At 46.4% G+C, this 12,507-nt stretch overlaps 1 protein-coding gene across 1 annotated transcript; it reads right to left on the bottom strand.

Annotated features, from left to right (window-relative positions):
• Window positions 1-2,053: 2,053 nt before the first annotated feature.
• On the bottom strand, window positions 2,054-6,865 carry LOC123449382 (protein SNOWY COTYLEDON 3-like). The gene is made up of 6 exons (XM_045126586.1): window positions 5,447-6,865; window positions 4,143-4,262; window positions 3,896-4,012; window positions 3,731-3,820; window positions 2,637-2,744; window positions 2,054-2,553 (listed from the first exon to the last, which is right to left on the bottom strand). The coding sequence occupies exons 1-6, from the start codon at window positions 6,584-6,586 to the stop codon at window positions 2,485-2,487; spliced, it is 1,644 nt and encodes a 547-aa protein (XP_044982521.1). The 5' UTR covers window positions 6,587-6,865; the 3' UTR covers window positions 2,054-2,484.
• Between the last annotated feature and the right edge of the window lie 5,642 nt (window positions 6,866-12,507).

Below are 12,507 nucleotides of genomic sequence, written 5' to 3'. Positions count from 1 at the left end.
CCCGACCACTATCCGCATGTCGCGTGGGGGAGTCACCAGAGCGTCGCGTCATCGGCCAACTTCTCGTCGCCGCTGCCGCCCTCCTAGGGGTACGCACCCTCGCCTGGCTACTCCGACAGCGACGTGCATGGCGGTTTCAACCCCAACATCACCTTCCCGCATGGCGCGCCGCAGCGTTCCTCCCCCTCCGGCTTCAACCCCGACCGGGGCACTCCCTCCCCCATGTTCAACACCGACTCAACACCCAGTACAGCTACTCGCCGTCGGCGTACCCATCAGCCTTGCCCGCACCGCCTCTACACTGGGGTGCCCTACCCTTCGTACCTAGCTCAACACCACAGTTTAGCCACACCGACGCCGATATGGACGGGATCATCACAAGCGGCTCTGTCACCGCCGCGTCCTGCCCGAGGTTTGGCGTGCAAGATGACACGATGGACACCATCATCGACATGGACGACGAGATCGACGGCGCCGAGGAGCAGGAGGAGGGGGAAGAGCGGGCGGAGGCGGAACCGAAAACGAGAAAGAAGAAGCGGGCGCCGAACGCCGGGACGCCAAGCTCCACCTTCTCATGACCTGGCATTCTTGATGGCGGCAGACATGTCGACATGGACGAGCAGGTAAAGGTGTGGGACCTCGTGGAGCGCGGCCTCATCTTAAACCAGATGCCCGTGCCGGCCGCGACCACGACGGCAACACCAACGACGACACCCGGCCCGAGCACACAGAAACCACGCCGACATCGAACCCGACTACACCGACGCCGAGCCCGACTACGCCCACGTGCACGCCTACCCCACCCAGTCCCGCAATAGAGGAGCCGGACGTTTGATTTGTTCCATGTCTACGATTCTTTTCTTTTGATCGTCGAACTAATGGGTGTGTTTGATCGTCGAACCGTGGCATGCTAATCACCGAACTAGCGGCGTTTTTTTACACTAGAAAAGATATGTTTGAAATTGACGTTTGAGGACCGAAACCTTGGAGCACGGCTGAAAACTCGCTCGTCCCCGAAACAAAAAAACGTCGGCGCAAATGCCAAAAGGCATTTGTCGGGTGTGTTGGGGGCAAACAGGTGGAGATGCTCTTAGGAGTACCCTGATGCGTCGACTGCTGCCTAAATCGCGCGTGGGCAGCAGCAAAGCTCGCTCGCTCGCAACACCCCCGAAAAATATTTGTTACTCCCAAAGTCCCGGCTCCCGCCACGATAGGCGCGGCTGAAGGGCAACCAGACTGGTGGTCCGGTACCTCCCCACCGATGCTGCCCTGTGGACTGTGGTTGGAGTTGGACTGCTTTCCAAACAACAGACACCTGTTTTTGCTCAAGGCTGCAAGCCATGGATCCATCCGTATCACGGCACTGTTCTTACGCGCAACGCTGGCGCAAGGGGCCGGAGCTCTTGAATCGCCGTGTGCCCCTGTCGCCGCGCCCGACGAACGCCGTCGCTCTCCGGCGGAGGCAGCCGAACAGGACGGTTGGTAGGCACGTACGTACGTGCGGCCGTGCGTGGGCACTGGGCAACGGCCAACGGGGGACGGTGGCCTGCTGGCTGCTGCTGTGTCGGCTTTTGCCCGTGAAGTGACACGGCGCCAACCGGCGGACGCGGACGCCGTCCGGGCCTTCCATTACGGTACGTGACCTACACACCTCTGGATCCGCATCCCGTACCACATTTAGCATGCCACACCTCTGACGCTACCATTTCTTCTCAGCTACTGGTTGTTCGGATGGTCAGGACTTTTGTACATGCAGAGGGCCAAGTAGCCAGCGTATGTATCACAGTTTGAGTACAACAAGCAGAGCACTCCAGGATTAACAACGCAGACATAACAACTAATGCAGCAGCACTACTACAATAGTACTCCCTCCTTTCCTAAATATTAGACCTTTTAAAGATTGCACTATAAACTAGTACTGTACATACAAAGCAAAATGGATGAATCAACATTTAAAAGATGTCTACATACATCCGTATGTAGTTCATAGTGTAATCTCTAAAAGGTCTTATATTTAGAAACGAAGGGAGTATGTAACACGAGCAGGTTATGATAAGGAAAACAAATCTCCACGTTAATCGGCCATGAAAACGCCTATATCAAACAGACAGTTGTTTCCATTCCCAGAATTACAAACCAGCACTCGAGCACTCAGCACGCAGACGACGACAACAAGCAAGCTTTCTCATATCTACAGCAAAGCTCATCTTTTGGTCAAACACTAGGTTCTCTCTCTCTGTATACACCCGCTGCAAACAAACCGCAGGCAAAGAGGGGGGCATTCTATGGTGATATGCACTCGAAAAAAATTACAAGAATCAGCTACACTCAGCGGGGTCGGTCGGGCAGATTAGGACGGACACACTTCACACCCAACAAATGGTTACAGCTTTATTACCTGTAGTAGTAGTAGTCTTCTCCAGTGAGGAAAGATGAGGCCGTGTCATGTTAGTAGTGACCACCAACGTGGCTCGGATAACTGATCTACCACTGTGTTTGGCTCTGCTTTTGCTTTCGCTGCAGCATGTGAGTTTTCAAGCTACATTGTTTGACCTGTGTTGCAATGTATGTAAGGTTAACACAATTATCTAAACAACGTTCAGAATTGAACCAAAGGTCATAGAAGTGCTGCCTACATGTATCGCTGCCACCGTGGACAAGAGATCCCTTGATTGGTCCAACAGCATTTGCTCTTGTGTTGCAAGCTTCGCAAGCTCATACACCACAGAGCTTGTCCCCTCCACCTGGATAAATAAAATTTATGACAAGTTAAGAAATGGGAGATTGCCACAAGAAACTCATTGACAGGACATAAATGTCTGACAGTCCGCTTATTATTAATTTGTTCAAGGCCATGTAGACCGTCAAGTGTAATTACATCCTATTGCCAAGTGTTCACAAAAGAGGCAAGCAGACTACATTCAGAATCGACAACAGAATTGTAGGTCTATTACAGAACGCAGGCCTGTTTTTCATACAGACTGTCAAGTGTAATTACATCCTACCTGTCTATCTTAGATCTGCATTTATGAAGAATTAATATAGCAGAGAATAGCTGCCCACTTATCATTATGTATTTACAACAGGGATCGGAAAGCAATTAGCGCATAGATCCAGATTGGAAATTAGAGCTCATACTCAAGACAAATCAGGAACTATGTCATACGAACTTAATCTATATAAAGAAAGAAAAATGTAGTTGTAAAAAACAAAGACACCAGGTAGATTTAGGCCCAGTATGTAGTCACTGAAGTGTGCTGGTCTCAACTTATTTTATGAACTGTTCCGGAAAAACATCCGACAGAAGTAGGAATTTTGGTCGATGGAACAATCAAATAGGGCAAAAGTTGGTTAAGGCAAAAAGAATAATTAAAATCCATCGCAATACCGAACAGAGCCTTAATAACTAAGAGGTGCATAGTAAGGCATAGTGCCAAAGATTATCTTACACTCCATCCGTCCCAAAATAAGTGTCTCAACTTTAGTACAACTTCACTAAAGATGAGACACTTATTTTTGGACCGAGGGAGTACAACACAATAAGAGAAATCAAGAACAAATACAATTTTCTGCATTATCACAAAGCCGTCCATCAGGGATGGAGCTTATATTTGTGGACTTGTTGTAACATAAAAATGATGAGTTCATTCTTGACAATTTGAGATTATATAACAACCGAAACCAAGGAAAAGAAATGTGGATCGAAGCTTTGCAGGATGTTGGAATGCACCTTTGACAACAAATTACACATCGAAGATGCCATTGTATGCATTACATCAACCGCTGAATTAACAGCCTCCTTCACACCTAGGGCATCAGCCTGCTCAGAGATAAGCAATTGTTAGCTTGTGGAAAACAAAAAAAGTCAGCTAAGGTTTGATGAGAAAATTCCTACCTTTGCACCACCAACAACCGGAAGACGGAGAGTACTGGCCTTCAGTGCTTCAATTGCTGCTGACAAAGAACTTGAATGGTGTTTCTCGACATGAGACCACTCCTCTAGATAGGACATCTGAACATGTCAAATGAAAGCTGTCAGATAAATAAGCTATACAAAGTAAATAAAAGAAAAAGAAAATCATATACAAACCATAAAACAGTAAAAGCAATAAGATGAGATATGAAACTCATATCACACATACCTCTCCCCTAAGAATAGCAAACAGCTTCAGTTTTTGTTTCTGAAGCTGGAGTTTGCACCTTTTCGAACTGACATTCTCACGCAACTTTGATATTTCCTTCCATGCACTGTGTAGGGTTTTCTGATAAAAAAAATGAGATAGGAAACGGTTGTTATGATAAAAGAACATATTGGGCCTTTTTCCGATTCTTTTACGCATAAGCTTATAACTATGCTGCAATGTAAGAAGTTTCAAAATACAATGTAGTTTCATCAAAAGATAGCTTTGTAAGTACAAGTGATTAAGCATCTCCATATTTTCCAATTTTAGCATGTATATCCATTTGTTTCACATAATATAAACTGTAGATTTCACTACCAGCAGTAAATACATGTAGACACGTGTAGGATTTAGCTGAAGCCTTGCGATCACTAGATTCGCATAGTAATCACTAGAGAGTAACCCAGAGTACTAATGAAAAAGGACATCCATGATGAGCTGAAAAAATGGTTACACAAACACTGAGGACAGCTATCATTCTTTTTCCATGCCTGATTTGGTACCCTTTGTTTTCTCCGCACTCAAAAGGAAGTAGTACATGATTTATCAGATAGTATTAACTGAAATTGGTTTGAGATGGATAATCTTACATCATTAATATCTCCTTGTTCTCATAAAGTCTAATAGATTGTCCAGTTATTTATGACAATACATGTTGAGCTGTGATCCATACTTTTCGAACAGGGCCTAGATGTTAATGAATAACCAATCTTAAATTTATGTTTTCGTACACCCACAATTGCATGTCAATCTGCCTGCCCTTTCAACTATGTCCATCAAAGTCCAAAACAACAAGTTTAGTTTGATTCAACAGACCAGGGCAAACTTAAGTAATGATGGATACTTTATACATATGAAATTCAGTGTGTTCAAAGATTCTCCTTATCTCATGTATCAGCAATCCGAGATAGTATAGCTAGGATCGCTACATTTGACCGGAAAGGGTTGGATATGTTCGCTTTACAAATCATCTGCTAATCAATGTAGATTGTGAAAAAAAAACTAACCGTTATCCTGAAAAAGGCAGCTAGCGAATACTAAACGTCCTAGTGATCAGCAACAGGTAGCATATTATCCCAGAATTACCACACATTTGCAGTAAAAACGTTAAGCAAGCAACCATGATAGCAAATGGGTTTTGTTAGCTAGTGAAGTGCTACCTATCAGAGGCACTGAGTGAAATTTTAGAGTGAACTCAGGTTTCACAACAAGCCATTTGAACCCAAAAAAAAAAAAAGTAGAAAAGTTCATAGGTTAAGATTTACCTCGGCAGTGAAGCTCTGCACCAGAAGGGTTGCATCTGTTCGAGCATTGATGCACCGCCACTGCAAATGCTGGTTGTCCAGCATTCGCAATCTGTGTGCCTCCTCAATTCTGTTCTCCCCCTTCTTTGCCCTCCTCACCTCTGCAGCAAAGCTAATGATAGATGGCGCATTTGCTGCTGTCTGAACCATGTGTCCATTTGGTGATGCCTCCCCAGCTCGCCCCCTTGATGGGCTCGCCGTCCCCTTGCTTCCTCGGCTTGGAGACGGGGACCGGCCAGGCAGCCTTGGTGACATTTGACTGTCTGAGAACGATCTCCGTCCAGAGGACGACTGTTGCGGCAGCCCTGCATCCGGAAGCCTCCGTAGGCGGCTGTTGGTTTCCTGCCAGAACCTCGCTGGCACGCTGATGCCACGGCGTGGCGGATCACCGGCTCCCGAGTTGCTACCGGAGGAGACGCTGTCGGTGTCGGATGCAGAGAGGTCAGGACCAGCGGCGGCAGCATGGTCAGAGGGGGAGAAGGAGGTGGTGGAGTCGAAGGCCATGGATCGGCGGAGGAGTTGCACCGCAGCCAGGATGGAGTCCTTGCGGTCGAGATTACAGTCGAGGCTGCGAGCGAGCGGGTCCGACGCCTTGGGCTTGGCTGCCGGCCACCGGTGCTGGGGCCGCGCGTTCTCGGCCTCCGGCACAGAGGACACGCTCTTCCGCCGCTCCGGCGTGGGGCCCCGGCGGCCGGCAGGGGAGGACGGCGACGCGGCCCGCGGCGCGCGCGACGTCTGGTAGAAGAAGGACTCCCCCTGGAACGACACCGAGAGGCTCCGCATCGTGGTGGCCGTCACGGTCGCGGCCGTCGCGGCGGCGACGGGCGTGGGCGACGTGGCGTGCTGCGGCGGCGGGGTCGAGGAGCGGCCGCGCTGCGCCGACAGGGAGCGGCGCGACGAGGCGGACGAGGAGGACGAAGTCGACGAGGTGGAGGAGGCCGGCGACGCGGCGGAGGCGAGGTAGCGCGAGGAGACGGGCTTGCTGCCGCCGGAGCGCGCGGGGCGGCGGGGCGGCGCGCCGGAGTTGGGCTTGTCGAGCGCCGGCGTGAGCGGCGGTCGCGACGTGCGGGCCGGATCTGGCGCTGCGGCGGCAGCCACCATGCCGTGCCGCGGCGGCCCGATGGCGACGGAGATCTGGCCGCCCGCGTCGGCAATGCAGGTCACCCCAGGCCCAGATTCGCCCGCTGCCGCTACCGCCGCCGCTACCGCTGCGCGCGCGGCCGGCGCCGCTCCCGGATCGACGTGGCGCCTGCGAGAGGAGGAGGAGGGGGGAGGATGAGGTGGTGGTACGAACTGGCGATGCAGTGTAGTTACGGCATGGGTGGGGGGTTGGGGGGCGCGGAGAGAGAGGTAGAAGGAGGGAGGGAGGGACGAGTGAAGTGGGGAGGATTTTCTGCGCTTCACTATCCCTTTTCCTCCTCCTACTCCATTTTTTTTCGTTCTTTCGGCCGCTTTGCTTTGCTTTGCTTGCTGTTGTTTTACTCGTTTTGTATTGGGTGTGGGGGATCTTTGCTTGCGAAGCTCCCACCTGATCCTCCTTGCCGTGTGTGCGCGCGCCCGCCCGTGTGGCCTTCTCCCGTACTCTATCTACTCTGGTGTGCCCATCAAGCCAACCTTTTTTATTTATTAAACTTTTTGAACTTTTACTTAGGTTTTTTTTTGGGGGGGATAACAGCTTCTAAGTGGGGTAGCTTAGAGAATGGACTTTGAACTTTAAAGAAATGGGTGCTTGAGTAAAAAAAAATCCTGTTTGACAATGTTGATGATAGCAAAGGTTTAATAATAGATTAGTAGAAGAGAATAAAAATACTAATTAAAAAAAGGTGCTTCATCTTGTCAATTTGTTACTACTTGAGCTGGAAAGTGACCTTCCTGCAGATGGTTGAAGCTAGCTAACGAATGCGGATTCATTCAATACTTTAGTGATTTCACTTGTGAAAATAGTTCAGCAACCAACATGATGGCATTGATGGGAATGAGGTGCAGGGGTACATAAAAGGAAAACAAAAACTGAAATTCTGAAGAATCAATATTAAAAAATGTGCTCGATTTGGCAAAAAAAAAAAAGGAAGAAAAGTTGTACACAATGCAGTACTACTGGTTTCTCTCCAAGAAAAGGAAAAAACTAGGAAAACCAAAATGAAGAAAAGCAAACAGGAGAGAGAGAGAGAGAGAAATACCAGATCTATAGAATAATAAATGGAGCAGACACCAGTACTGGATGGCCTATAGTGGGAGACAGTGAGCCGAAGTGTTTTGGGTAGGTTAGCTAAACTGCCATTGTCCAACTCCTCTTCTACTACAGCTACCAGTACTTCCTCTATTTTGATTACATCTTCTGTCCCGGTTACTACATTGTTTAATTTGGGTGCTTGTTGGTGTATCATGGAGGTACTTTTGTCATCTAATGAAAACCCTCATTGATCCGCCAAGTGGTTTGGATGTTCATTTTTTGGTAAATCGGAGACAGGCGTGGGAGCTATATCGGTGTTCGAACATTCATTTGACCAACAAAAAGCTACCACGTGGTACTTCTCTTTTTTTCTTTCTCCACACGTGCATGATTTCATCTCCTCACAACCGAACAAATACATATAATTTATGAAAAGGATTGGATGATTCTCCCGCGTCATGTTCGTGGATCACCCCCGGACATAAATACGGACATATACCATAGCCATTTACGGATCAACTTTGAAGATGCCATTAGCAACCCACAATGTGAAATGAACCAGCATCATGAGCTAATCAAGTGGCACTTGCGGTGACGATCTGACGAGTGAGATCAATGTCCCGGCGGGTATCCGATTTGACGGCCGAGATGACACCAGCCCTCCTCTCCTCTAGCTAGGCTCGATCGAACCGCATGGTGGCCGGGCCGGTTCGGTGGTGAACCTGCGATGGCTACTTGCCATCTCAATATATTCCTGAGCTAAGCTACATTCAGGTTTCTTCAATTAAACGTAACAATAATGGAGAGCGTATATGTAGTCACTAATCACAACCACAAACTCAATTTCCCGGGGAAATAACAATGCATTCATGACCCCACCTGAACAACTCCTCACAAAGGCTTGTTGTACACTGTGAACATGTTTTTCTTTTGAAAAGAAACGTATGAGATAGTGTATACAATTCTTAATTCTTCTCTTTTGGCAAATGCAAAAAGTAATGGATGACACACACAAAGGCAAGCTAGCATGGGAAGTTTTTTCTTTTGCTAAAGAAAACGTACCATATAAGTTTTGTTGGTGGACTTTTTGTACTGTAATCTGCAGATGAAAATTCTTAAATGGGGCATCAATGGACACCCTTCCAATATGGGCTATGGATACTATTGACATGAAAAATCTTTTGCCATATGATTGCTAATGTGACCCATGAGGAAGATGGCCCCCGAAAGTCAGCATATTACACCACTTGCCAGTTTGTTGGTTTCTTTATGTCAAAAAACTGCAAAGTATTATCATGACGCAAGACTCTTGAGTATTGACAATTGTGCTGCATACGTACGTGTATACTTCCTTCGTCTCAAAATTCCTATCTTAGATTTGTCTAGACATAAATGTATCTAGTCACATTTTAATATTTAGATAAATTCATTTCTAGACAAACCTAAGACAACAATCCAATTCGAATCGACTTTGCTCTGTTGATAAAGAATATGTGAAACATAGACACTGATACTTGAGCAAAAAACAATCTAGTACTAGCTCGTACCAAGTTATAAGACGTTTTGTTGGGTTATTTCAGCCAACCAAAACGTCTCGTAATCTGAAAGAGAGGAAGTAACATTTTCCCCCATTTACAGGGGAATTCAAATGGCAGCCATAAACCTCCTTGATTTAAACTTTACACTACCGGTTCTCTTTTTCTAACTGCTTAAAGTTATAAGTTTGAAATAGTACTGCACTGCACACACACTTTACTTTAACTCCATTGCACACCAGTGCTACAGATCCACATGATAATAATCAGTGTCATTTTCCCACCTTTCTTTGGTTTTAGGTAAACAGTAGCTGTTTAAACAAACAGCACGGAAGCTGCATCATTAGCTAGCCTGCTCAAATCACTCTGTTATATATATACGCATCATCTCATGCTAAATATAGCAATCTCGCTAACGAGTCCTTCTCAGGTTCCGCCTTTCTTTTCCTAATTGCGTGGTTGCTTAGCATCTAACCTTCCTAACCCTTTCCGTGGGTGTGTTGTTTTCCGTCCTGTCAGGACCAGAAGGCGCCACTACATGCTACTACATGGTCTAGTGAAGCATGTCATTCCTTTTTTCTTTTGACCTGAGTGAAACATATCATTAGGCGACAGTGGAGGCCTCCATGTCAAGACACAGTTTATCTCCAAAGATAACAATGATTCAAGAGTCATTCTCCCCCTAACACATGCGGATATTACATCGTGATGGCCGAGTGTCTGCCATTGCATATACGGATATGGAACGGAGGGAGTATATTACAAATTCCATTTAGATATTATTTTTTTATGCCTCGATACCTTCTTTCTTCTACCCTAAAATTATTTTTAGGGCATCATTTTTTTTCTCACAATCTATTGAATATGCTCTTACATAGTTCTAGCGCCGACAGAACAGCTTTCTCCTCCACCATCCTCTTTCTCTTTAATTTTTCTACTATGTTGCACCAATTTGTACGGTTGTCAGTGTTAATCTTCGACTTGATATTTTAATTTTTTTTGCAACAAATACTTTTTTTGGGGTTAATAAAGGGATGGTAGACATAGTGTGTTTGCTTTGTAACTAAACAAGCTACATGAGGTAAAAGTGCCAAACTGCCAATGGCATGTCAAATTTTTTGCCTTCCTTGAATCGGTAATTAACCATAAAGTGTGTAGTGTACTCCGTTGTTTGACCTTTAATCGTGTGTAACTTATTTTTGATTGGTAAACATTATACTGGCACAAGCATTTGCTCACACTACGCAAAAAGTCAACTAAACATAACATCACGAAGAGATCTTATATAATTAATAAAGAAGGAGGGGTATCTCATCATAATCTAAATGTAAACTACCTTGTTTCGTCAAGGACTGGGTAGCCGAGCCACTTCTAGGGGCTGCCCTGGTGAAACCTTAGTTGCGGTACCTACCTGTGTGTTTCTCCCCTTCTCGCTCGCTTTGCCTTCGCAGAAGGAAGAAGGCGACAAATCATGCCTAGTTTTTTCGGCGGTGATTGCTTGTCGTGCATCATCTGCCGCACCGTTTACAACACAGGCTCTCTTAGGTTTGTGATTCGGTACGAGGGTGGGGGTTATTTCTTGTTCTGGTTTCTTGACGGCATCGGTGGTGCATCATGATCCCTAGCAGGAGCTGATTTGCAGGTTCTCATGTGAGTTGATCTACTCAAATGTGGGTTGCCTTCAAGGTGTTCATGCCCTGCATCAATTATTTTGCTCAAGATGATGCCATCCTCCATTGCTAACCATCTATATGGGCATAAGGTCGGTGGGTTTCAGCCTCCATATTAGAGTGTCACAATGGTGCACTCTCGTGATTCGTTGCTCCCCCCCCCCCCCTCGTGTCATAGGGGATGGAAATGCTCTGCATGGCATGTGAATGCATCCGCAATGGCAGATCTGGTGAGTCTAGTCCTCAATGTGTGGGTTCAGCCGTTATCCGTGGTGTTCCATGTGTCTGGTCGGTTGCTTGAACTTGACAATGGTGACGTTCACATGACGGTCTCTGATATCCATCCGAGGGTGAAAATTCATGATCTAACCTTGGGGGGTGGATCCAACAACGGGACAACGTACGAAGTTCCCTTTTTAGAGGTCTCATTGTTGAAGCACCTCTCCGGTTATGGTCGTTTGTTATCACCGGCGGTTCATATTGATGTTTGATGCGGTTGTTCCCTTGATAGTTTTTTTTTCTTTTGTAATAACTTTTTTAGATCAATAATAGCTTATTTCAAATGGGTAGGGCTACAATGTGACGGCAAGAGTTCCTCGGTACATGGGGTCCTTTGTTGAGCCACACAGTCGTACCCCGTTTAGAGCGACTATACCTTGTCATGCAATCCGCAACACTATTATGAGATCTATGAAGTTTCCAAGGAATAAACACCCTATCGACTATTAAGGACTTATTCTTAACAACTAAATGACCATAAACCGAGTGATCTAAGCTAGTACTAGTAATAACTTGGTTGCGTTCATACACGATGCCTTCACTAGAATTTGACATCGCGTTGTTGCAGAGACTAGATGTAATTGGTGTATTCATGGTATAAATATATCTCCTTTGTTGAAAAAGTTAGATTTATTAGTTTTTTTTAGTGACCTAAAGTATACCTTTTTTAGGGGCAACCTATAAAGTATAGGTATATATATATGGCCCCGCGAAAAGAAAAGAAGAAAAAAGAAGTCCATAGTATATATATGTGGGCGAAAGATACAGCAGTCGTGTTCAAGCGACCGGCCGGTCGGTCCAACAAGACCGTACGTACGCGCGTGCGTTGCCTCCGGTGCGCGCCGACGACGCCGACCTGCGGCCGTATCGCCCGGCAAGACGGGGCACGTCGTCGTCTCCGGTGTAGACGGGGGAGCCGTCGCACGCGCGTGCGCATGACGGCAGCTCCAGAATACGCTATATGTGTATATATACGGTATACGTCCGTGCACAGGCCCATAATTTATACACTTTTTTCCCCTCTCGAAACGGAGCATCATCATTTACTTATATATCGTGACGTGTTAATACGGGGTAAGTTCCTCTTTTTTTTTTTGCGGGATAATACGGCGTGCGTTCCTGTGCAGGACGGCATGGGATCTCCTACTTTAGCCACGTCTTCTCTTACCACTATTCCAGTGCGTGCTACTTTCCTTACTGTTAATTACTGTGCGTAGTACTTTCATCGTCCTAAAATAACCGCCTTAAACTTAATGTAATTTTAAAGCTAGTATAAATTTTAGAAACTTATTTGGGTCGAAGAGAGTACTAAGTTAGCTAGAGATCTGTATATTGATTTCCCATTTTATGTACGAGTTGGCCACC

This window comes from Hordeum vulgare, chromosome 4H (assembly GCF_904849725.1).
Source record: "Hordeum vulgare subsp. vulgare chromosome 4H, MorexV3_pseudomolecules_assembly, whole genome shotgun sequence".
NCBI classification, from domain to species: Eukaryota; Viridiplantae; Streptophyta; class Magnoliopsida; order Poales; family Poaceae; genus Hordeum; species Hordeum vulgare.
Note: the sequence above shows the minus strand (reverse complement) of the source record. Positions and strands in the feature narration are given on the sequence as shown.

Bases quoted from the DNA above. Each gene is read 5' to 3' on its own strand.
- LOC123449382 (XM_045126586.1), bottom strand. From the start codon at position 6,586: ATGGTGGCTGCCGCCGCAGCGCCAGATCCGGCCCGCACGTCGCGACCG. The intron at 4,013-4,142 runs GTATGTGTGATA...TGACATGTTCAG, and splicing joins TTGCTATTCTTAGGGGAGAG to ATGTCCTATCTAGAGGAGTG. The intron at 3,821-3,895 runs GTAGGAATTTTC...ATCTCTGAGCAG, and splicing joins CGGTTGTTGGTGGTGCAAAG to GCTGATGCCCTAGGTGTGAA.